The sequence below is a fragment of the Haliotis rufescens genome, unplaced genomic scaffold (genome assembly GCF_023055435.1).
Source record: "Haliotis rufescens isolate VD_foot unplaced genomic scaffold, xgHalRufe1.0.p SCAF_10, whole genome shotgun sequence".
NCBI lineage: Eukaryota > Metazoa > Mollusca > Gastropoda > Lepetellida > Haliotidae > Haliotis > Haliotis rufescens.
Genome location: NW_025963780.1, coordinates 4,121,284 through 4,147,767, shown reverse-complemented (window position 1 = coordinate 4,147,767; position 26,484 = coordinate 4,121,284). Strand labels below are relative to the sequence as shown.

The following is a 26,484-nucleotide window of genomic DNA, read 5'->3' as shown; positions in this document are numbered from 1 at the left end:
CTTACTCCAGCCATATTACACCAAGAAGGACAGTTCTTGGCGCCACTTACTCCAGCCATATTACACCAAGAAGGAAAGTTCTTGGTGCCACTTACTCAAGCCATATTCCACCGAGAAGGAAAGTTCTTGGCGTCACTTACTCAAGCCATATTACACCAAGAAGGAAAGTTCTTGGCGCCACTTACTCCAGCCATATTACACCAAGAAGGAAAGTTCTTGGCGCCACTTACTCCAGCCATATTACACCAAGAAGGAAAGTTCTTGGCGCCACTTACTCCAGCCATATTACCCCGAGAAAGAAAGTTCTTGGCACCGCTTTTACCATTACTCCACTCATATTACACCAAGAAGGGCAGTTCTAGGCGCCACTTACTTCAGCCATATTACACCGAGAAGGAAAGTTCTTGGCGCCACTTACTCTAGCCATATTACACCAAGAAGGAAAGTTCTTGGCGCCACTTACTCCAGCAATATTACACCGAGAAGGAAAGTTCTTGGCACCGCTTTTACCATTACTCCACTCATATTACACCAAGAAGGAAAGTTCTTGGCGTCGCTTTTACCATTACTCTAGCCATATTACACTAAAAAGCAAAGTTCTTGGCACTGCTTTTACCATTACTCCACTCATATTACACTAAAAAGCAAAGTTCTTGGCGCTGCTTTTACCATTACTCCACTCATATTACACCGAGAAGGAAAGTTCTTGGCGCTGCTTTTACCATTACTCCACTCATATTACACCGAGAAGGAAAGTTCTTGGCACCGCTTTTACCATTACTCCACTCATATTACACCGAGAAGGAAAGTTCTTGGCACAGCTTTTACCATTATTCCAGCCATATTACAGGGAAATTCTCAAGTTTCAAGAGCCATTTATGGATAATGTCAAGGGCCTGTTGTATATATTTCCACTAATAAACTAATGTGTCTCCAATACTTTGTGACATGATTTTGAGGGGAAAACTGTCAAGTGGCCAAATATGATTGAGTCTAAATTTCTAATTATGCCAAACAAATTCTCCGAAGTGAAATGCCATCTGTGAGTGACTCCACCAGTTCCTGTGTTGACGAGGGTTGTGACTCACCTGTCTTTGTGTTGAGGTTTCAGGTCGGCTTCAGTACCACTGCCACCTATTGGACCTTTCCTCTCCACAACCACCTGCTGCAACAATGGAATCAGTGAGTCAGTAGGGATTTCTGCTACTTTCACAAAGTGTGGATGCGTGGGTGGGTGGGTGGGTGGGTGCGTGGGTGCATGGATGGTTGCTTGGATGGGTGCGTGAGTCAGTTAGTGGGTGCGTGGGTCAGTTAATGGGTGCGTGGGTGGGTGGATGGGTGCGTGGGTGGTTGCTTGGGCGGGTGCATGGGTCAGTTAGTGAGTGGGTGCATGGGTGGGTGCATGGGTGGTTGCTTAGATGAGTGCATGGGTCAGTTAGTGGGTGCATGGGCGGGTGCATGGGTGGGTGCTTCGGTGGTTGCTTGGATGGCTGGATGGGTGCATGGGTCAGTTAGTGGGTGCATGGGTCGGTGCGTGGGTGGGTGCATGGGTGGTTGCTTTGATGGGTGCGTGGGTCAGTTAGTGGGTGCGTGGGTGGGTGCACCCTCCGGTGGGTGCATGGGTCAGTTAGTGGGTGCGTGGGTGGGTGCGTGGGTGGTTGCTTGGGTGGTAGCTTGAGTGGGTGGGTGGGTCAGTTAGTGGGTGCGTGGGTGGTTGCGTGGGTAGGTGCATGGGTGGGTGCATGGGTGAGTGCGTGGGTGGGTTTGTGGGTGGATGTGTGGGTGAGTGAGTGGGGATTTGGGCTGCTTTCACAGGAAGGAACACAATCCTTCAATGTCTTACATGTGCCCCACCTGTTTGAAGAAACACAATCCATCACTGTATTATAAATGTGCCCCACCTGTTTGAGACGGTCCTGTTGGTTGTCGTGGGCGTCCAGCCATCTGTACATTTCAGGGTTGTTGCTGAGAGACTGCCGCTTGGAGTCACGCTGAAACCGTGACAGTGGACTCTTTTCTTTGGGATCCTTTGGCCGAGAAATGACCTGTTCATCATCCGACTCAGATTCTGATCTTGGTTCATCACTCTCCTGTAAAATAATAAATAACCTCATCATTCATGCTTCTCTTCAATGCTTTGAGCACCAACAGAGAAACTTAAAATAACATAAGAAGCTATGACCTTCATAAATTTTTAGTCTGATCCCAAAAACTTTTGAGTCCTTTAACCCAAACTTGGCTCTAAAGCATCATTTTCAGATTTTAGTAAATTAGATGGATTATTATTAGCTTAGACCAAACAGAATTGTACGAGACTCGGGCATCGGGCAAGTGGCTAAAGTTGCAGACTGCAGATACCTTTATTACTCTTATTATGAGTAACTCAACAATCACAACTCAAAGTGAGAGATTTTCTTTCTGACTAGTTATTATTCCTTTACAAAAATAAAATTTGGTGGACATAAAATCTTACTGGGTAATATCAATAAATCAGATTTAAGTATGCCCATAGACACTGCTACAGGTTTCCTTTTTCCATAATGATCATACCATGTCAATAAATTATGTGTTAGTTGTTTAACACTGCACTCATCAACATTCCAGCCTTATGACAGCTGTCTGTAAATAATCAATCTGAGTGAGTGAGTGAGTTGGGTTTAACGCCGCTTTTAACAGTATTCCAGTTATATCATGGCGTGTCAGCTTAATGTGGGAGGAAAGCCCGAAGTGATGCAGGTCTCAGACGTTTACCACTTCAGTGAAACCCACGAGCAGGGGTATGGTGCTGACAAACCTAGAAACATGATCGGGGCGAAGCCGGGATTCGAACCCACAATCATAGGTTTCTGGCGTGCCCAAGGGACGCAACTCTGCACAGCGAATCGCAACGCTTTAGACGACTGGGCCCCCCGTGCCCCCTAATCAATCTGAACTATCCACGCCATCGGTGTACAATGTCATGCAATACTAAGCAACACTGACCAGCCCAGGTTGCTGGGGAGAAACTCTAACCCACCACCTCCATGGACGTAACAATATATTAGGTAAAATTGACGAATAGCTTTAGATAGTCACTGATACTCCAAATAACCATATGACTACATTTTGTTGTGGTTAATATGTAACAAATCACTCTTGACAAATAAACACCACAGAGCCAACACAAACAAGGGAGGCAACTCTGCCCTACCTGGTGAGATTCCTTCCTTCCTCGGCCAAGTGCAAGACTTGTGTCTCCGTTTTCAAGTGGGCCTTCATCGATCAGTAGGTTGAGAGCTGGCTCACTGCCCCGCCGTACTGTCAGAGATGTACCTTCAGTGGAAAACGGATTATTAATGCAGGACACAAGAATAACACTTTGTGAAATGAGAGTCGTAATTTGTCTATTTGTGTTCAACACCCTACTCAGCAATCTTCCAACTATTGATGGCGGCCTGTAAATAATAGAGTCTGGGCGAGACAATCTAGTGATTGATATTGTGAGCAACCATCCATGCAGTCAGGGTACAATGACACTCAATCAACCAAGTCACCAAGCCTGACCACCCGACAATACTGTCGCCTCCTACAACCAGCATAGGCTTCTATGGACCAATTCTAACCCGGAATTCCCACAGGACTGACAATTATTAAGCTAACACCATGTTACTGGTGTAGGACTGTGGCAGAACTAGAGGCATCCATTTAGAATGTCATTGCCAGCCTGATGCACAGGCATAATTCCTCCAGGAAATAATGAGTGAATGTGTGAGTATGGTTTTACGCCGCTTTTAGCAATAATCCAGCAATATCACGGCAAACACCTGAAATGGGCTTCACACATTGTACCCATGGGTCTACCATGTCTACGACGTGACGAGCGAACGCTTTAACCACTAGGCTACCCGACCGCCCCCCAGGAATTAATGGATAACTCTACATTAACAAGGTTAACCTGACGCAGAAATGTGCGTCCAGTACACACAAATGTATAGAACATGATAGAATGGACGCAGAAAAAATAAATATTGCGACCCGAGAGAAGTCAATAATAATCACTGTACCAAATTCTTGACATAAACAAAGTTCCTGTAATTTAAGCAATCTTACAGTACTGTACACTACACCATTTCATTACTCTACAGGACCTTCATTTTTCCTACGAGGATCCTTGAAATTAGTAATTGGGGGTCCTCTGGACCCCTAGTTTTGTAGGTTACAGTAAAAACCTGACTAAGTGGATAAAACAAGGAGTGGTCGGTTCAGAGTCAGCATACTGTGTCCATGTTAAACTGCAACATGGTATCTCAGTGGGGTAGCACTATAAAACTGGCATTAGTCTGGACTAGTACAAGCAGCCACACACACACACACATGTGCCTGCACATCGCTATATATATGTGCAATAATCTTGAACATGATGTAAAACCCATTTCATAACCTCATGTATACTATCCTTGGGGTTTGTCATATCATAGGTTAGGATGGGGATATTTCTATATTCTTTCCATTTCCAAAACATATTGAAACAATGATTTTGGGTATCAAATGGAGGGTATGTTTGGGTTGGACTCTTTCCTCCTTGGAAAGCCGAACACTTACGAACATTCAGTCATGTATATAGATTAACAATTTCAAAAGTTACACATGTAAGGCTAAAAAAAAGAATAGTCTTGGTTCTCAGGCACCACCAGCATCATCATAAAGTCTGCCGCACGTTTTGTTTTTATTTCCATTTTCAAACAAATATAAAAATCCTAATACTTAAACACAATGCACCAAAAAAAATGAAAATGGAAACAAAAACGAAACATGCAATGTACTTTATGATGATACGGGCAGTGCCTGAGAACAAAACTGTTATTTTTTTGGCCTATATAAGGAGGCTGAATTGTGTCATTAGACCAGGGAAAGCAGTATCTAATAAACTGGATCCTTCCAGAGTGTTGGCCAAAATGTACCATGTGGACTGTCCATGATTACATGATAGAGAGATCATTACGAAAAATATGAAATAGCAGAAAATTTGTTACGGTTAACAATGGATTTCTTGCTCTCTTGAAAACACAGGTGGTGTTTTTAAAATGAAATTTTCATTACGTTTGAATATAATCAAGTTGTCCTTTCAGGAAACATACAGGCTGTGCTAAGAATAGAAAAGTTGTTTTTGTATATAAGCTTCTTATGGACAAACACAGTTCGAAAGATTGTCAATAAGAAAGAAGTAAATTAAATATTTATTGATCAACACGTACGAAACTGTTGCTGATCAATACACAGAGGCTGATTGTCTTCCATTACACAATACACCACTTATATCATGTCACTTCTTGACATTGATTTCTTCTTCATTTGGCCCTAACAATACAGATGAACACTTGAGAAAATATTATCTCTTCTTGCAGAATATTTCCAAACACACATACCGTATTCGACGTAATAAGCGCCCAGGGCGCTCTCAAAATTAGAAATAGGGGCTCTTATTAGAATATTATTTTGGTGAAAAAGACAGAGTTGAAAGATCAATTTCGAGGTTTATGCGGACAGCCTCAAATGTTTATATACGAGAGATACATTTTTCCAGAATTTAAATGCCCATAATTAAGGGTGCATATAACACACGAGTGAGTATTATACGCGAATAAATAAGTCTTGTGTACATTGATCAATTGGAAGGGGTGCTGATTGGTCTTGTTCACTAGCCAATATATTAGCAAATATCGCCGTAGGCGCTTATTAGAGCGGGGCGCTTATTACATCGAATACGGTATATAGGTGTGCTCCCTGAACCTCCATCCTAATGCGTATAATTTAATGTGACACAACACTGATTGATTTTATCTTTGTGTAACTTACTCCCAGTGTCTGGGGAGCTATTTTACCAACAATACAGATATGCACACAAATGTTAGGCTTTAATATCAGGGAGATGAATTGAGATTAATGAATATGATCTGTCAAAGACGTCATGGACGTTGACAAGCTCAGCTTACTGGACTGAAATAAATAAACACTCAGATGATGAGTGAGTGAGGTTTTACACCGCTTTTAGCAATATTCCAGCAATATCACGGCGGGGGACACCAGAAATGGGCTTCACACATTGTACCCATGTCGGGAATCGAACCCGGGTCTTCGGAGTGACGTGCGAACGCTTTAACCACTAGGCTACCCCACCGCCCCCTCAGATGATGAAGAAGTTTCTGAAGACATAGACTAGAGCACAATACGTTTCCTATAACTCCATCTCTCTCCCTCTTTGGGGATGCCGGGCAGAATATTCCCATACCCTATCAGGAGCTGATTCACTAGGATCAGGTGGTTACAAGGTGTGACCTGGCTGATGGTGTCGCCACGGCCCGACTGTGTGGATTACACCTCATGCTGTCGACCACTGGTTAGCCTTGCTAAGACTGGATTTCACTCAATCACAGAGTTGACAATCTCTGGACTGGTCAAACTGAACTTGTTAATTAATGCTGAAATACCATCTTCAAATCATTATATCATGTATATACAAACATTTCTCAGTACCTAGACTAACATTAAGAAATAAGTTTTTTCATTTTTAAAAATATATCTACAAAATAAAAAATAAAATCCAAACAAGACCCAGGATCCAATCCAGGACAGTGTTTAATTACAGCTGAGGCAATGTAGACTTGCTAAATCATTCTTGACTTGAGTTGGGTTCTTTCTTAATGTTTTCGCTAGGGTCTCAGTATTTAAAGACTCTCTTGTGTTAGAATCCAGAGTAATCAATGCACTACTAGTCCCATGGAGCGAAACTGGCATCAGTGTTCGGCAACTTTCAAAGACATGCATCAGTGTCATCAGAGATGTGGACAAGGCTGTCAAGGTCCCCAATTAACACCAACTCAACATCTCATGGATTGCTTCACCCACAAACAAAGACTGCCCCGATGATCAATACAAGTCCAAGCACTACCAGTAAGTGAGTTCAATTGACGATGATCGTTGGTTCTCCATATGCATGACTGACATAGACCCTCACTATAAAGCTACTTCACTCCTAGCCAGGCCAAGACCCTCACTATAAAGCTACTTAATTCCCGGGATGAATTGTTCGTCTTGAATGTGAAGCAATCCAATCTCATCGTCCATTGGATGATGATAATTTTGTCATGGCATGAATTGCACCTACTGACCTCAAAAACTGAATGAATGTTTTTTGTTTTTTTTATGCAGTCAGCAATATTCTAGCTCCATCAATGCAGCCTGTTTTGTTTGTTTGTTTGTATGATGCTGCAATCAGCAATATTCCCAGATATATGACAAAGGGCTGCAAATAATAAAGTCTGGACTTGACAATCCAGTGATTTACATCACAAGCATTGATCAACATAATTGGGATACGATCAGGTGCATCGACCAAGTCAGCCATCCTGACCACCCGATCCCGTAATTCAGAATGATGACAAGCATGGGTTGCTGAAAACTAATTCTAACCCGGATCATGACAGCTAAATGCAGCCTGTAACAAACAGTGTGGGCAAGGCAGACTGGTGATTGATAGCATGAGCAACACAATATCCAGGTCAGACACTGTGACCACTCCATCCTCATTTTAGTTTTTACAAGCATGGGTCACTCGGATACAGCCAGACCTGAAAACCTAGTGTGAAGACAAACAAAGTTCCGACTTGAAAGGAAATCTTTGTAACAGCAACCACTACAATTAACTAGCTTCCTGCAAATTAATTCCCTTGACAAACAATGCCAGTAGTGCCATTAGCCAGCTGTCATGGTCATTACAGGGCACAACAGGAATACTGAATCAATCCTTGCACAACCTACATTCACAGAAACTCTCACAGAAAAACTCTGCATGTTAAGCCAGTTAGATTGCCATGAACATACATGCATTCCCAAACTAAACCGGGAAAAGACAGAAATAAATAATTACAATAAATTAGTAAAAAAAAAAAATTATGTTTTTCACTGACCTTTGCATGTTTATGCAGACTAAACAGATGATAGTGAGTGAGTGAATGAGGTTTTACGCTGCTTTAAGCAATGTTCAATCAATATCACAGCGGGGAACACCAGAAATGGGCTTCACACATTGTACCCATGTCGGGTATTGAACCCTGGTCTTCGGCATGATGAGCTAACGCTTTAACCACTAGGCTACCCGACAGCCACAAACAGATGATACTGCATTCAAATCATATGCAAGACATGCATTTAATACAATTTTCTAACCTGTTATGTGTATATTATGACTGATTAATCTGATGCTAAACCTAAAACTAAATACACATGACAACACTAAAATGTACTGAAATGACGCTAAGAGCCAAGTTTTTGGCACAGATTGACTTAGTCTATCTCTCAGACCCTAGAGATCTGTGAAGATCCGGGGTAGAATAGGTCTTCAGTAACCAATGCTTGTCGTAAAAGTTGACTTTGCTTGTCTTGAGGGGCGCCTAACAGCATCGGGTGGTCAGGCTTGCTGACTTGGCTGATACACGTCATCGTGTCCCAATTGATGCTCATGTAGTCAATCAATGGATTGTCTGGTCCAGACTCGAATATTTACAGACAGCCATCATATAGCTGGAATATTGCTGAGTGTGACGTCAAACAACACGGAACAAATAAAGAAACTCAGACCCTAGAGCGTAAATGAAACGAGTCATCAGGAGATGACATATCAAGAGTTACCAAGATGACATTTTTCATGTTGAGATTGCCTCAGCTTAGGTCTGAAATTTAAGCAATGTTCTAGGTTCTATTTATAGGCATATATTTTCAAATAACATAACTTTATTTCTGGCACTAAACGTTAGTCTAACTGTGACTGTGAAACATTTTCTACATCTTCTCCAAACTCTTCAAACCCTGTACAGCTAATTAATGCAGCAAGAATTTACTGGTCACACTCTTAAATGTTGGTATCGTAGTTTGAGTGAAGGCCAATATCCTCTTCAAATAATCCCTCCCCCCCTACCAAGTCTCGAGACACTCAGAAACATAAGGACCACCCCCTTGGGCAAGTTTACCCAGAGTTCAACTGTCCAGGAAGTGAGAATGAGTCAAGCTATCCCACACAATGACCCAATCTGGTGATGAAACCCAATCAACTGGATCACCACTGAGAATCCATTATCGTCCCAAGATAACAAGATTGCCATGTTTCTTTTTCTCCATCTTTATGATCTGTAGTTAATTCAGGGATGGGAAGGTCTAGCATGGGAAAGAGAGTTTTATGTCAGCAGAGTTTATTATAGCTGAGGTGGATTGACAATAACTGCAGCAATTCTCAGTCCGATGCTATCAGTGAAGTGACCCCATGAGCAGGCAGAGCATGACTTCAAGGTTATATCTACACCAACCTAGAAGCCTATATCAGGCCCCGGCTGCAGTATATGTCAGTGAAAATACCAAAATTGGAACTAATATTTCCAAATTCTTGTTATTGTTAAAACTAATGTTACAGCTTTGTAGAAATGTCTTGTATTTCACTGAACACAGAACCAATATAGAGGAAAAGTGTTAGTTTAAAACCAATTTTGCTTATTGTTTTGTCGGTCTTCCTATATCATTATACTAAATAACCTTGTGATAGGTATTCCTTTCAAGTGAGACCTACCCAGAGGTTTTACATTTGAACTGTAAGACCTAGGTTTTACAACTGAAGGTTTATAAACCTCCTTTGAGGTTTTACGTGGAGGAAAGCCTGAAGTGATGCAGGTCCCAGACCTTTACTGTTTTGGTGAAACCCATGAAAGCAACTCAGTGAATGTCTGCGCCCTAGATGCTGAAGACAATCCATGACCCCACAAAACCAAAGTATGGGTCCAGGGTAGTTATCATGATAGAATGGATATCCTACTCTTGATAATTGAGGACCCATGAAGATCCGGGGTAGAACAGGTCTTCAGCAACCCATGCTTGCCATAATAGGTGACTATGCTTGTTGTAAGAGGAGACCTAGTGGATTGGGTGGTCAGGCTCGCTGACTTGGTTGATGCATGATATCGTATCTCAATTGTGTAGATTGCTGTTCATGATGTCAATCACTGGATTGTCATGTCCAGACTTGATTACAGGCCACTATCATTTAGCCAGAATATTGCTGAGTGTGGCGTTAAACAACAAACCAACAAAAATTGAGGACGGCTCCAATGTCAAGCATGGAGAACAGTGGAACTGCCTAACCTCGTTTCTGACATTTATCAATTATATCATGAAGATACAAATATGCAGCTGGTGCGTGTTGGGAACAATTCCAATCTTCACTGATAATGTCCTTCATTAATATTGATCACAAGGGATGGCAAAGCCTGTTCTATGTCATCAACATCATCAGTCATTCCCTAGTTTGTGTGTTTTTTTTTTATGTACCTCAATTACAATCACAATCACAGATGTTACGGAAACATGGTAAATTAAAATCAGCTGTGCCATGAAGTTGGTATACATGGACAAGTGCCGTGCAGGAATGTAATCAATGTACCATGACAGTCAAAAATATTGTTGCAAATTAAATGTTAATTTGTGGGTAAACTAATCCGATTCTAACATTTAATTGACTCGGCCAAATTGCAATGATATCAAAGTCCCCCAAGAAGTGAGTCTGGATCATACAAATCAGTGGTCAACAGTGTGAGCATTAGGGCTGCAACGAATACACTATGAGGCGAATACGATTTGTATCATGGATGTAGGGTAACGATTACGAATACAATAACAAGTCAGTAGTTGATGTATTTTTTATGATATTCAGTGAAACAATAAAAAAATAAATTATTTGACATGGTTTGTTAATTATAGATTTATTATACATTCATACACTGCACTTGTCCAGGTACTTGTATCTGCTCAAATGTGACAATAACCAGTGACTACAATACTGTAAAATTAGATATAAAAGAGTGTTGTCTTTGAAGAAATCTATGCATATAATATGTTCTTATGGATATTTTAAGGGCCAGGGCATGTAAATGCACATGACTGCATATTCATAAATATTCGATTTTAGTGGCCACGAATAACAAATTCAATTCATGAATGGATACGGTTTGATTCACCGAATACGCGAGTGAATCGTAACAGCCCTAGTGAGCATCCCACCACACAATGAAGGCAACAACTCAGAGATGGTCTTCCCCGGTGATCACTCACCTGGAACCATATGATCCCTAATTTATTCATCACCATGGATACCTTAAGTTGCTACCCGACCTATTTTAGTCATCACTATGACAAGACAATGTTGATGCGAGACCTACCCTAAAGGTCAAGGTCAAGGGCAAGGTTGGGTTTTGAGATTACAAGTAAATGATAGAGTAGATGGGAGCTTACCAAAAGGTCAAGGTCAAGGTCAAGAACAAGGTTGGCATTTACAAAAGTCAGTGTTAAACCTTGGAAATTTGGAAAGTGAATTTGGGAACATAGTTTCTGTGTTTATTTGAGTAGAGGTATAAAAACTAGAGATAAACAAGGTATATGAATTCAATAATAAAACTGGAGTATGTGCTAGAAGACTCCACACTCAGCCTATAATGTCCTGACTACAAGAAGGCAACACAGGGCCACATTCAAAGACCTGTTTCCTACATACCTAGAGACAAATCCCTCGGAGTAACGATGACGTCCGTCTTGCCGTTCTGTAGTGAGATAGGAAACGGTCTGTGTATGGCATTGGAAAGGTCCCCTGTCTGGAAGATATCGGGACTGGCAGTCCCCGTGGAGGAGGCGGAGGCCCCATCCCCGCCGTTGTGGTGCAGTCCCGGGCGTCCTTGCTCCTCATAGTCGGCTATCAACTGCAGGGCAACAGTGAATGAAGTATCATGAGGGGTGTGGAAAAGTACTGTCTGTGATCCTGTCACCTAAATAATCAACTGATGACCCGACTGGCCCAAATCTAGTGAATGTTGTCTCTATGTCTCTGAGCTTTTCTGAACTTGTCTGAACATGTCTGAACTTGTTTGAACTTGTCTGAACTTGTCTGAACATGTCTGAACTTGTTTGAACTTGTTTGAACTAGTCTGAACATGTCTGAAGTTGTATGAACATGTCTGAACTTGTCTGAACTTGTTTCAACATGTCTGAACTTGATTGAACTTGTCTGAACATGTCTGTACTTGTTTGAACTTGTCTGAACTTGTTTCAACATGTCTGAACTTGTTTGAACTTGTTTGAACATGTCTGAACTTGTTTGAACATGTCTGAACATGCCTGGACATGTCAGCAGCATCTCAGGTCATTAGAAACTGATTTTCATCAGCTAAGTCTACTGGACAAAGAGGTAGCATCATGTTTCATGACAAGGTCCGGGATGAGAAGCAAAAATACACTGAAAGTTAGACAGGGGTCTGTGGGACTATACCATTTATGAGTATATTGCAATGGCATGTATCACAAAAGTGACCCCTGACATAACAAAATCTTAGATATTCCAGGAAAATTCTCATCCCTGCATGGCTGTGTCAATTTTGAAAAATGATCCCAATACATAGATCACAGTAAAATTCAGTCGGCCCTCTAATCAAGATTACAATAGTAGCTAGTTTCTTGGGTACAGTAAGCAATTAGCTCCTCAATGGCAGCATTTGACTCATATCAAAGGTAACCATCAAGTAAGCAAGATTTCTCGTTACTGATTGTTCGTACAGCTGATGACCACGTCACCATGAACCTCCACGTACCTGCTCTCTGTCGTCCACCACATCATTGAGCTGGTCATCAGGGTCAAGGATACCGCCTCCACTAATGGCCTTGACATTGTGGACAGACACCCAGTGGTTGTTGCTCTGCAAGGAGAAATGGTTGCTCATAATACTATCATCATCAATTGCTCGTTGGATATAAATGTCATCATCATCATCAACATTTTCATCATCATCATCATCATCATTCTGTTCATCAAATGCTTTTTTATAAACGTCCTTAAAAATCATCATCATCATCATCATCATCATCATCATCATCATCATCACACATGTAAAAGCTTCAGTGAAAATCAAATTTGTTAACATGTTTAACAAGAAAAAAAATTAAAGTCAAAGAATTATTAGATTTGTAAATTTATAAAAACAACTATTTCAAATTTATATATAGTAACATTTACAACAATGACGGTCACAAGCTTCAATCATGTCAAGTAAGTCATTTGTGTCAATTATGTCAATCAATATAAAGCAATGCTTTAACAACAGTGTGAAAGCAGTAGGGCAAATAGCATCCATTATTGAGTCCAGAGGTCGGCTTATTGAACTCCAGACACAGGAAAAGAAAGGGACTGCTGGCTGATTGATTAAGACATCTTGAGACTCCTAAATAATGTAGTTTATCTTCTTTCCTGTTGAGAATGGTCAATGCGCATAAATGACTATTTGTTCTTCAAACACTAACAAACCTTTTGTTAATTTACAAGATAATCAGAATATTACAGTTATTGTTTTTGTAATTGATATATTCATTGTTAAAAAAATTGTCATGAACTTAATTTCCGATGAGAGAAATTAAGAGGACTGGGACTCACATATACATGATTTTAATTTATCTTCTTACATACTAAAAATGCTACAAGTCTGTTGATACAATTGATGGCGAGGCCATTTCCTTATTCCTGACAGATGACTACTGTAATAGATGTCTATTTCCTACATAATGATTGACATATGCAGTTGATAAGCCAGATGAGGAAGTGTAGATTTCACCTGGATAATATAAACTTCCCCATACATAAAGGTTATCTACAATAACAGCTTACCGTGAGTTTACACATTCAGGTCTGATCTGTGAATATTGCAGAAGCTATTTTGTTAACTTGAACACAGTATGTCATAAATAAAATCTAATCGTGGACATCTAACCATATCAGCATTAGAAATTGGCACTAGTGATCTTTAGTCCTTACCAAACTGACCATTAGTTTGGGTATCATAAGGACTAGTAGAAAATTGACATTCTTTAGGGTTTTGCTATTTGTTATCATTATAAGGACAAATAATATGTGGGCTAAAACAGTTTTTATCACTGCATTTATCATCATCATCATCAAACCAACCAACCAACCAACCAACCAACCAACCAACCAACCAACCAACCAACCAACCAACCAACCAACCAACCAACCAACCAACCAACCAACCAACCAACCAACATCATCATCATCATCATCATCATCATCACCAACCAACCAACCAACCAACCAACCAACCAACCAACCAACCAATCAATCAAAACCATAATCATCATCATTGTCATCATCATCATAACCATCAACATCAGCATCAATCATCATCATCATGCCGTAGAAATTCTCAGGAGTCAAGCTTCCCGAACACAACACGAGGGTGGAATTCTATTTATCATCATCATAAATCATTCTGTAAAGTTTTTCAGGTTATAGCCTGAGTAAAAAGCATAGGGTTGTGTAAACAAAATACATCTAACCATCTATAATGTCAGAGAGTTTAGTAATGTCATCTGATTGTGACGAAAGGGCAATCAATGATATCAATATGGCCTGCAAAACTTGGTGATGCAATGTCATTGCAGTGAAATCTCCAAGGAGATGGCCTTGATTTCACCCATGTGACATCTCAGTTCGAAGCCAGTTCTGGATGACAAATGGCCAATCTGCGACTTCAGCCATGTACCCAGACACAACAGAAATAACAGCTGCTTTTGGTCTGGTCACATGAAAGCTTATCCAGTGACACTTCAAATGTGCACACAACAATCTATTGAATGATACCAAAGGACAAGTTCCACCCAAAAACTCTTATAAAAGATGGCAAAAATGGACCACGCTGGTTGAAATACATGTGCACAAATGGCAAATCAAAAGTCATATTCAAATCAGTGCAATTAAGCTGCCGCTCCTCAATGGCTTGACTGAACTGACTGCACTGGTCTCTCATTATACATGGTTTATGAGATACAACTATTTGGCTGTGATCTCCACACTGCAGCCTATGGAAAGTCACACTGACATACACATAGCGCATTGACACAAGGGATAATGGCAGTAATTGGTGTAATTAGCCTGTGAATATCAGTCATCACTGCTGCATGCTATCTTACATCATATGTATTACAGTACAGTGGTGACAGGTGCTTGTAACAAGGTGGGCTAGTATCAGTCATCACTGCTGCATGCTATCTTACATCATATGTATTACAGTACAGTGGTGACAGGTGCTTGTAGCAAGGTGGGCTAGTATCAGTCATCACTGCTGCATGCTATCTTACATCATATGTATTACAGTACAGTGGTGACAGGTGCTTGTAGCAAGGTGGGCTAGTATCAGTCATCACTGCTGTATGCTATCTCACATCAAATGTATTACAGTACAGTGGTGACAGGTGCTTGTAGCAAGGTGGGCTAGTATCAGTCATCACTGCTGCATGCTATCTTACATCATATGTATTACAGTACAGTGGTGACAGGTGCTTGTAGCAACGTGGGCTAGTATCAGTCATCACTGCTGCATGCTATCTTACATCATATGTATTACAGTACAGTGGTGACAGGTGCTTGTAGCAAGGTGGGCTAGTATCAGTCATCACTGCTGCATGCTATCTTACATCATATGTATTACAGTACAGTGGTGACAGGTGCTTGTAGCAAGGTGGGCTAGTATCAGTCATCACTGCTGCATGCTATCTTACATCATATGTACTACAGTACAGTGGTGACAGGTGCTTGTAGCAAGGTGGGCTAGTATCAGTCATCACTGCTGCATGCTATCTTACATCATACGTATTACAGTACAGTGGAGGTAGCCTGTTTGAAGGCCATCATCAGTGCTGCATGCTGGGTAGGTAGTGTGTTGTAGGGTGCATGCTGGGTATAGGGTCAGTCGTAGGTTAGGTGCTTGAAGCAGGGATGTAGGGTGGGTTATAGGGTGCTGGGTAGGCAGTGGGTTGTAGGGTGCAGAAAGGTATAGGGTCAGTCGTAGCTTAGGTGCTTGAAGCAGGGACGTAGGGTAATGCCTGGTGGGTTATAGGGTGCTGGGTTGGCAGTGGGTTGTAAGGTGCAGGGTGTAGAATACAGTATATGTAGGTAGGAGGGTTGTAGGGTGCACGGTGTGGATGGTTATAAGGAGGGATGATTGCAATATGCAGTGTGGTTGCGAAAACATGGAGGGTTGTAGGGTGCACACAAAATCACACTGGGCCATGTCCCAGCAGTTCTTCATTCAAGACCACCAGTGTTTTATGAACCTGGAGTTTGACAGTATCGAGTTGCAGCACCAAGAAGCATACCCCACCAGTCGCAGCCCGAACTCAGTCAGTCAGGTGCAAACCTATGACTAATACATGTCGTGTTCATGTCAGACTGGAGAGTATTTCATCCACACTGGCAACACACACAGTCAGAGGATGTAGCTGAGAGAGAGGTGTGTGCATGCGTGTGAGACATCCTAGATCCATGCAATCTCTTTCTTGCAAGGTGATACCATGTAAAGCATGGCATGAATGAGTGTGAGGGTACTAGGGAACATAAGGCCACACATTTTATATTTTTCGTTTCACGGACCCGCTGCCCTTACTGAAAAGCAGCTGTAAAAGAAATAAATTAAACATAAAAGTATTTATTTTTATCACGTCTCCCATAAGTAATATAGACCCTCTCATACAATATAAAATGTTCTACAAAAATCACTGGCTGAATCACTGTCAGTGATTCAAGAAGCCAGCTGCAGTTTTAACTCCACGGAAGAAAGACTTTCATATAATTAAATAATTGACTGACATCGCTATTTATTTTGATTTTGATTTTGACCGACCTTGTGTGGAAAAGACTCATTAATCTGTGAAACATAACATTTAAAAAGTGTAGCCTAAACTCTGATAAATCATAGATGCAGCCGTTATAGCTGGCAGTGGTGACAACCTTACCATTGAGATAGGACTCCTTGCTGTTAATGCAATCGGTAACTTTAGCCACTAGTCTGAAGTCTGTGTCTAGTAAGAGTCTGTTTGGTCCAGTAAGCTCAGCTAATAATAGCTCACATAATAACACTAAAATCTTCTGAAAATGATCCCAATGAGCCATGTGTGGGCTAGTAGTCTCAAACAGTTTTGGCACAGACTGTTAATGGCAATCAAATACTGGGGTCCGCATTATGAACATCCTAGTCTGTCTCACAGTCCCTGAACCCTATTATTTTCCCTTTCGGACAGCCCTTAATGTAATGCTGAATCTCTAAATGAAGCAAGTATAGATTTTCCACAGGTTCAGGAAACTCCAATCTCCCTGGGGCTCCTTCTCAATTTAGATGTGGTTGCTTACTTCTATCAAAATTATATATTTCAAAGACTAAGCGTTAGTCTAATAACATTCTATCTACCACCTTTAAATTTTGTATTTTGCATCCAAATGCCCTCAAAAGCCATATTGCAAGGTGCAATATGTCACCTACATTATATGTACAGTCTATGTAAGCCAACCTCCAACTATGGAATGTTCATACCATGCTCTGAGGCATTCAGTTTATGCTGATGTGCTATCTACAAGTCATACACGGATATTGATTTGATATGTACATGATATATACCAGCCTTCAGCTAACACAACCAGTCAATATAACAGTCAATGAAACATCAACAGTGAAATATACCATCAGGACACAGATCTTAGTTTAATCCCAGTCCTGGTGAGGTGAGGTGATGGTGAGGTGAGGTGATGGTGAGGTGATGGTGAGTGATGGTGAGGTGAAGTGATGGTGGGGTGATGGTGATGTGATGTGATGTGATGGTGAGGTGAGGTGAGGCGAGGGTGAGTTGAGGTGAGGGTGATGGTGAGGTGGGTTGAGGTGAGGTGAGGTGATGGTGAGGTGTTGGTGGGGGTGAGGTGATGGTGAGGTGTTGGTGGGGGTGAGGTGATGGTGAGGTGAAGTGAGGGTGATGTGAGGGTGAGGCAAGGGTGAGTTGAGGTGAGGGTGAGGTGGGGGTGAGGTGAGGCGAGGTGAGGCGAGGTGAGAATGCTGTAATGCCAAGCACCAGGCAGGGTAACAACAAGAACTTGAACGTCTTTTGGCATGACATGGCAGAGATGGAACCCAGGATCTTCTGCTCTCCCCAGTCCTGGACCATGACTGTTTAATTAATGTGATTTATGAAACCCAAACAATTCTAAACAAGAGACAAAGTCATCTATATCCCCTGCCCATTTGTCCAATCTTAAAGACAATGATATGTGCAATCAAATGTCACATTTTTTACAAACATCTGCTTTGGTTCGACTGTAATCATAAACAAAGGTTATGATCATCTTCCAGCATGTGAAGGCAACAAATATTTGGAATCCTGAGCATTGCACAATTCACTCATTTAGATATCAAACTTGTATTGTAGAGCATTGTTATACAGGCAGGTACTGTTGCATCCCCTACCCCTTAGCAGGTTTAGGGGCAGTTACAAGAATAAGGTACACGGCACAGATAAGGTTCAAAAGTTGTGGGCATGCTGGTGAATTTCTAATACAAATACCGTATTCGACGTAATAAGCGCCCCGCTCTAATAAGCGCCAATGGTGATATTTGCTAATATATTGGCCAGTGAACAATCCAAATTAGCACCCCTTCCAATTGATCAATGTACACAAGACTTATTTATTCGCGTATAATACTCACTCGTGTGTTATATGCACCCTTAATTATGGGCAATTAAATTCTGGAAAAATATATCTGTCGTATATAAACATTTCAGGCTGTCAGCATAAACCACGAAATTTATCTTTCAGTTCTGTTTTTTTCCACCAAAATAATATTCTAATCAGAGCCCCCTATTTCTAATTTTGAGAGCGCCCTGGGCGCTTATTACGTCGAATACCGTACTATGAATCATTTCATAGCTGTTTGTTGCAGTGTGTACTGGTGTGACATTTAATTGAAATAAAAACAAATCCAGTTCCATTCCACAAATGAACTCAGCATTAGAACATAAAAACATATATTGTGTAATATAAAATTTTATGGACCTGGGACCCATGTTAATATTTGGTTTTAATATGTTTTTTACTAAACCCTGACATGGAAAGTAATATTCTCTGAACCATAAACATTGTAACATGGTTAAATGGAATTAAACAGTCATCTACCATGACTGGAAAATATGTTAATGAAACCAAACCCAGTCTAGATGATAAAAAAGCACTTCTAGCCAACTCTACTATGAATTCAGCTTCAGGTTAAAACAATTTCAGAGGAGAGAAATGTATTTTGTAATAAAAGATTTTGTAGACTATGTGTAAGTTTAAGAAGTAAACATTGTGAAGTAGTCGGACATGAAATCATGTTGTCCTGATTAGAGAATGACATTCCACTTTAAATATATCCCAGCAGCAGCAGATGGCGGAGGCTTATCACCTACTTCTACTGCTGCAACATTGGTGCCGGTATTGATCCTGATGGTTAAATATCCTGCAAAGTTTGTGATGACAATGTCAGGGATCTTTTGACTGTTTGTTTGCAAAGTTTGTGATGACAATGTCAGAGATCTTTTGACTGTTTGTTTGCAAAGTTTGTGATGACAATGTCAGAGATCTTTTGGATGTTTGTTTGTTCGTTGTTTATAACGCCGCACTCAGCAATTTACCACCTATGTGACGGCGGTCTGAAAATAATCGAGTCTTGACCAGACAATCCAGTGATTGACATACAATGACATGCATCAACCAAGTCAGCGAGCTTGACCACCTGATCCCATTAGTCGCCTCTTACGACAAGCATAGACGGTTTTTAGGGCAAGCATGGGTTGCTGAAGACCTATTCTACCCCGGATCTTCATGGGAATGTAGTAACAGAGGAGGGTTTACTTATGTTCTGAGTGAGTGAGTGTTCAGTGCTACAGAAGGCATGGGTCTAAGGCAACCGCGATTCGCTGTACAGAGTTGCCTCCCTTGGGCACGCCAGAAACCTATGATTGGGTCCAAATCCCGGTTCGCCCCGATTATGTTTCTAGGTTTGTCAGCACCATACCCGTGATCGTGGGTTTCAACGAAGTGGTAAACCTATGAGACCTGCATCACTTTGGGCTTTCCTCCAACATTAGCTGACACGCAGTGATAAAACTGGAATATTGTTTAAAGCGGCGTTAAACCCAACTCACTCACTCCATTTCAATGTTATAAAACATAAGGCTCTTGGACTATGTACCTGAGAAACAAGGTCCTCCATTTTCACATGCAGTATGTCACTTGACCTACATATTTGAATCAACTGAATTTCTGGTTGATAGCATAAGGCAATGACAATGAGCCAGGTCACAAACTCTAGCCATCCAGTACACATGAAGTAGATTCCTACAACAAGCGAGACTTCTACATCCTCATAATCTATATATAGTTCCTCTCAGATGAAGTACAAGAGAATTTCAAACTAAGTGTAGGCAAATTTAAGAATTGTCCGTCTTAAAGTTGGGATCTTTCAAAGTTATTTTTTTGGAAACATTTAAAACATTTAAAAAAGGTTCTAAATATTGGCCTGAAAGTAAATAAGCTCGTAACTGTGTTTCGGAAACTAGCTCCGTTGAAAAAGCTTCATTGGGTATTCACTCGTGCTGTTTTTATACATTTGAGTTTTTTATTTAATGCATGCGTTTCTGTACACAAGTTAATTGAAAGTAATTGGGTTTTGAATATTTTCTAAGGGTATTTTACGCAAAGACACTGCATATGTGTAGCTCTGTAATACCACCTAGCTGCATGAATATGGAACTTTCTAATTCCAAATTGGGAATATCAATAAAAGTTTGGTCATACCATTTTTTTATCATGTCATGAGCATTGATCGTCATGAGCATTTATCGAACAAAGCATCCCCCTTAATCCAAATTAGCCCCCACCCCAAGGCAGGATATCAGCCCAGCTGACCAAGGTCATTCACAGTTGATGACACTAGAGACTTCATCTTAGCACATAAATAACTATCAGAGGATTGAAATCAATTATCGGTGTCCATCAAACCCCCTCACAATATTGATCTAGGGAACACTGTCCGTAGTCTTAGCTAAAATGTAACACACAGCTGATAATTGAACAATTAATTTCAGGACAAGCTCCTTCATCCTATAGCTCTATTGTTCATAGGCAATTCAAGGCCCTCATAAAATTACTTCGGACTATTTTCAGCACCTAAACTAGATTTACAGATGCTGGTGATTAAACTGTGATGCGGTTAGGTGTCCAGTTAGCTATTCAGTGTTACAGATGCGGGACCTTTCCTACCCAATAAATATAAATACAAGAGTCGCCAGGAGATGACATATCGCCCCATCCCCCGACCCCGTTCTGGTGCAATTTCGTTCCCTCATTTTCAGTAGAGTCCAAATACAAATAGAAATAAATATACATCCCCTATCATCGAAAGGGACCAATCACCACTAGACTAATCTATATATCAAGTTTCATCCAGAAATATTCAACAGTCTGGGAGTTCTGTTCTGGAAACGTGCGCTACCCTCATTTTCAGTCAAGACCAATTTGTCTTCATGAAAACATAAAAAATATAACATAACAAAAATCCCAAAACATCAAAAAGGCACCATTCTAACACCAGACTGTTCTGCATAGCAAGCTTTATCCAGAAATATTCACCGCTCTAGGAGTTCAGCTCCAGAAACGGAAAACGGACGAACGGACATGCTGATCACTCTATCCCTGTTTTTCAGGGGGATGACTAGGGTGAAATGACTCACCAGAGCATCGAGAGTTTTCATGCCACAATTCAAAACACAATACATTTTTTTCTATATCAATACAAGATGATATACTTTCTAAAAAAAAAGTTCGTCTTGAAGAACCTGTAGTACAATGATCATGGATAACAATGTTTCATTTACGGATAACATCGACTACATCGAAGTGTTGCTAAACGCAACAAGCCAATGCCCATCCAGAAGGATCTTGTTTAGTCAAAGTGAGAGTTGTTATAATGCCACTTTACAGGGAAACCCAAACTGCAGATTATGGATCAAGCAGCCATGTGATTCCAAAATTCAGTTGAATATTTTATTGTTTAGTTTCTAATTCACGACATTAACTTTCGATAATATGAGTGGAGGGTCTGAACAACTGAAGTTTAATGGACTCCATCATTTTCAGTATGGTGAGAAGACACAAACGGCTTCATTCCAACTTCCCTCTCCACATCAAAGAACCAGTTGCTAATTCAATTCCCCTCACCATCAATCAACTCTACCCTCGGGCTACAAACTGAGCCCTGACCACAAGACTGAACTTGACATACTTCACAGCTTGCCCAAAGATTTACCATAATTACCCTATTAAAACGAACAGATAAAAATATCAAGGTGTTCAAAATTTGGAATAAAATACATAAATCCTAAAAATTAAGGATTTATTTGGGTACATGTTTTACATATGTCCATTATAACCAGTTACCAAAATATTTCTTTCTTAGAATTTTCTATTAACAATTGTGTTCTATTCCAAATTCCTTCCCTTTCAATATATCATAACATCAATATAATTTATTAATAATTCAAATGACATTTCCACGTGATTATCACGACACATTGAAAATATATCCTCCTAGAAAATCATAAAAACTGAATTCAATCCAAACAGTATCTATATTTAGAATGGGCTAAATATTCAAAATACCAAATTCTTTTTAATGGTTACATATTTGAAGCATTATTTTTAGCCTAAGTACAGAACCACCCCTGAAGCAAGATGGACCCTCCTGCCCAAGAGGAAGTGGCCCGAGCCTAAGCATGTGTCCAGCCCTAATCAAGCCAGCTGACCCCTGTCCAGGAAGCGCCTTGACCATGGCATATGTCATGTTTCTCCTTGAAGGGCACAGTGAATGTAATTGATGGTAACAGTCACGCTCGGTCATGCATACTTCAGGGCTTTGTGTCTGCATGCATGATTGATTGATGAATGCATGCTTCAGGAAAACACTTACACGAGGTTTCAAGTCTTCATGAGGAACATAGACTTGCACAAGTCTCTAAGGCAATAATTATTAGTTTAAATCATAAGTTCTAGACTATGTAAATAATAAGAACAAGTTGTCCCTATAAGCATGATAAGAGACTGGAGTCCTTGTCCACATGTCTAGACTTGCCTATTTAAGGAGGATAGAATTACTACACATCCATGGACTTTTCTTTCAGTACAGCTTTGGAGCAAGGCTATGATATGAGGAAGAGTTGGGTGGTATTTGTAAGATATTTAATTACTTTTGTTGACTGTACAATACTTACATGATCAGTTACGTTACAGTCTTAAATATTTTAAAGTAAATGTAAAGGACCACAGAAAAAATATAGATTTATCATGATTCAGTAACCATAGACTAACACTTACTCAATGAAAACAGGTCTTTAAAATTCTTTGAAAGAACCTTTCTCCTTATCTGTGTGGAATCAAGCAAACTATACTTGGTAAGTTTGATCTAAACTTGCCAAGGCTTTTAGTAAAAAAAAATACCTAAAAAATATAAATTCCACAGTCATTGTGTTTGATCTAGACTTGCCTAGGCTTTTAGTGAAAATAAATACCTAGAAAATATAAATTCCACAGTCATGGTGCAAGCCTACAGGAACCAGTGTGTAATGATTTTCTCACCAACCACCTTCTAACCTCCTCAAAGTTTATGACTTATATCATCCAGCAAAAAATGTTAGCTCTAATTTCAATTATGTTTCAAACAAGGCTGTACTTACTGCATGTAGAACTAGAATGAGTAACAGCCTCGGTGAAAAGTCTCTCTGTGACATGAAATTTGATTCACTTGTAAATATAATTATGTGCAATGACGGCACAAGTCCATATGCAGGATGATCGAGGTAATCGTAGGGTGTATCTTGTTTCCTCTCTCTCTCATTACCCAGTTTAGCATGTTAGCATGGGTAGAAACAATTGCTTAATAATTTACTCACAGTTACACTAACATTTAGTCTATAAAATCTTATATAACACAATATTATTCTCGCCTCTATTAATTAATTACTATTATTAATTAACAAATAATTTTCCTGATGCTGATTTAGCTAGTGCTGGCTAGGTTTGCTTTAACTTGTATACATATCTAGATTATTTATTTTCAAAAAATAAATATATTCCACAGTCCTGGTGCAGGACGAACTCACAGTGTGTATAGTATAATAGTCTGTCTCAGACACTGAACCATATATTTTTTTCCCTTCCACCCAGCCCTAACTGTAATGCAAATTTAAAGTCTAAATGAAGCAAGTCTAGACTTTCTCAGGTTCAAGTTCTGAATCTCCTGTCTCATTGGGGCTCCTTTTCAATTTAAATGGAGTTCAATATCAAATATCAAAATAATATATTTTAAAGACTGAGCATTAGTCTAATAATAGAGGTCAACATTGTTTCATTATTTGTAGAAGTTTCAAGTTTGTCATAAATGTTTCACATGTTCCTGACAGGTGATGGTTATTACTTCGTAAATGTTTTGAAAGATTGTTTGGAAAATACAATGGTACATGCTGACTTCATAAAATATATGTATTAACACAACTAAAGCTAGATCTGGATCTAACTGTCATTACAGAAAATGAATACTGAAAATAAAATAGTGAGTGAGTGAGTGAGTGAGTGAGTGAAACCAACCAGAAGTGAGTGAGTGAGTGTATGGCTTTACACCACTGTTAGCAATAATCCAACAATATCACGGCAGGGGACACCAGAAATGTGCTTCACACATTGTGAGGAATCAAAGCAAGGTCTTCAGTGTGACGAGCAATCACTTTAACCACAAGGCTACTCCTAAGCCTCCCACGAGCATGGAAATGGTGCTGACAACCTAGAAACATAATCAGGGAGAACCAGGATTCCAACCCACAATCATAGGTTTCTGGCGTGCCCAAGGGACGCAACTCTGCCCAGCAAATTACAGCGCCTAAGATGACTGGGCCACCTGACTAATGACATGCAACTCATACTTGTTCTGGTACTGCTCATTCCCAGTCTTAAGCATCAATATTCCTAACAGGTCTCAATACAGTCTTAGATCTGTGAATAACGACTGTTCACCAGACAGTTTAGCCTCATCCATTGCTAATGTCAGCTAATATCATATTCAACATCACTGTGCTGCTTTACCATTCATTCAACATTCATCACATTTATCCATGCTGCCTCACCATCCCTAGCTGACGTATCTCAACCTTGCTGATTAAGTGTGTAATTCTACCCAGCAACTGCATCTTGTATATTCACTGCACTGCTTTCAATCATGTCACAATGTCTTATTGTTGCTCGTACTATTGATGACTTGTTTGTCTGGTTCCGGTTCTGATGCCTTCATTTCGTTTTGTTTGTTTTTTAACGCCGCACTCAGCAATATTCCAGCTAGATGACGGCGGTAAATAATCGAGTCTCGACGAGATATTAACATCATGAGCATCCATCCACACATTTGGGATACGATGATGACATGCATCAACCAAGTCAGCGAGCCTGACCACCCGATCCCGTTAGTCGCCTCTTACGACAAGCATAGTCGCTTTTATGGCAAGCATTGGTTGCTGAAGATCAATTCTAACCCAGGTCTTCAAAGGGACAAGCATGGGTTGCTGAAGACCAATTCTAACCCATATCTTCACGGGGACAAGCACGGGTTGCTGAAGACCAATTCTCACCCGGCTCTTCACAGGGACAAGCACGGGTTGGTGAAGGCCAATTCTCACCCGGATCTTCACAGAGACAAGCATGGGTTTCTCATCACCAATTCTAACCCAGATCTTCATGGGCATGATGCAATTATGTGACAGACTGTGATGATATACTGTAATATTACTGACTCATTCTACATGATGGGAGAATTACTGACAACAAGTATTTATCAACCATATAAAGATTCTTAAAGGTTCAAGGTTATAAGATCCTCCTCAATTACCCTAAGCACAAAAGCAAGACCAAAATGACAAGTTTTTAAAGTGCATTTTACAATGGTGTTATCTGTGTGTGATAAACTCTCTAACACAGAGCCACTGGGCATTGTTGTAGAATAAATCAACTGAGACTAGTGCAGCGATAATTTTTTGTTTTTCACGAAATTCAATGTTGTTTTCCTGTCAGTATGGTCAAATAAGAGCTAGTGGCCTGAAGACTAGTGAAATATCTGTCTAGTAAGCTATAAAATGTCAAAGCTAGAGAATAACTAGTCTTGATTATCCGCCAAAACAGATTCCATTCGGCGTCTGGCAAAATAGTTTATGAATGGTCCACTGAATATCAGTGATGACAAAAGGCAGAATTTCACAGAACCGATCACCAACAACCAAATCAAGATTTCAGAGAACCATCTCAAACGGCCAAATCAAGATATCACAGGATCGATCTCTAACATCCAAATCAAATTTCACAGAACCGATCACCAACAACCAAATCAAGATATCACAGAACCATCTCTAACAACCAAGTCAAGATATCACAGAACCATCTCAAACAACCAAGTCAAGATTTCACAGGACCGATCTCAAACAACCAAGTCAAGATATCACAGAACCATCTCAAACAAC

The 26,484-nt window shown here is 40.3% G+C and overlaps 1 protein-coding gene across 1 annotated transcript in view; it reads right to left on the bottom strand.

The window, feature by feature from the left end:
* The window catches only part of LOC124121196 (partitioning defective 3 homolog), a 98,970-nt gene that overhangs the window by 43,510 nt on the left and 28,976 nt on the right, over positions 1-26,484 (bottom strand). Inside the window, exons 2-6 of the mRNA XM_048391568.1 lie at positions 12,657-12,761; positions 11,570-11,771; positions 3,191-3,312; positions 1,902-2,090; positions 1,089-1,165 (exon numbers count right to left, since the gene is read on the bottom strand). Of these exons, the coding sequence (XP_048247525.1) occupies positions 1,089-1,165; positions 1,902-2,090; positions 3,191-3,312; positions 11,570-11,771; positions 12,657-12,761 (695 nt within the window). The remainder of the gene's footprint in view (positions 1-1,088; positions 1,166-1,901; positions 2,091-3,190; positions 3,313-11,569; positions 11,772-12,656; positions 12,762-26,484) is intronic.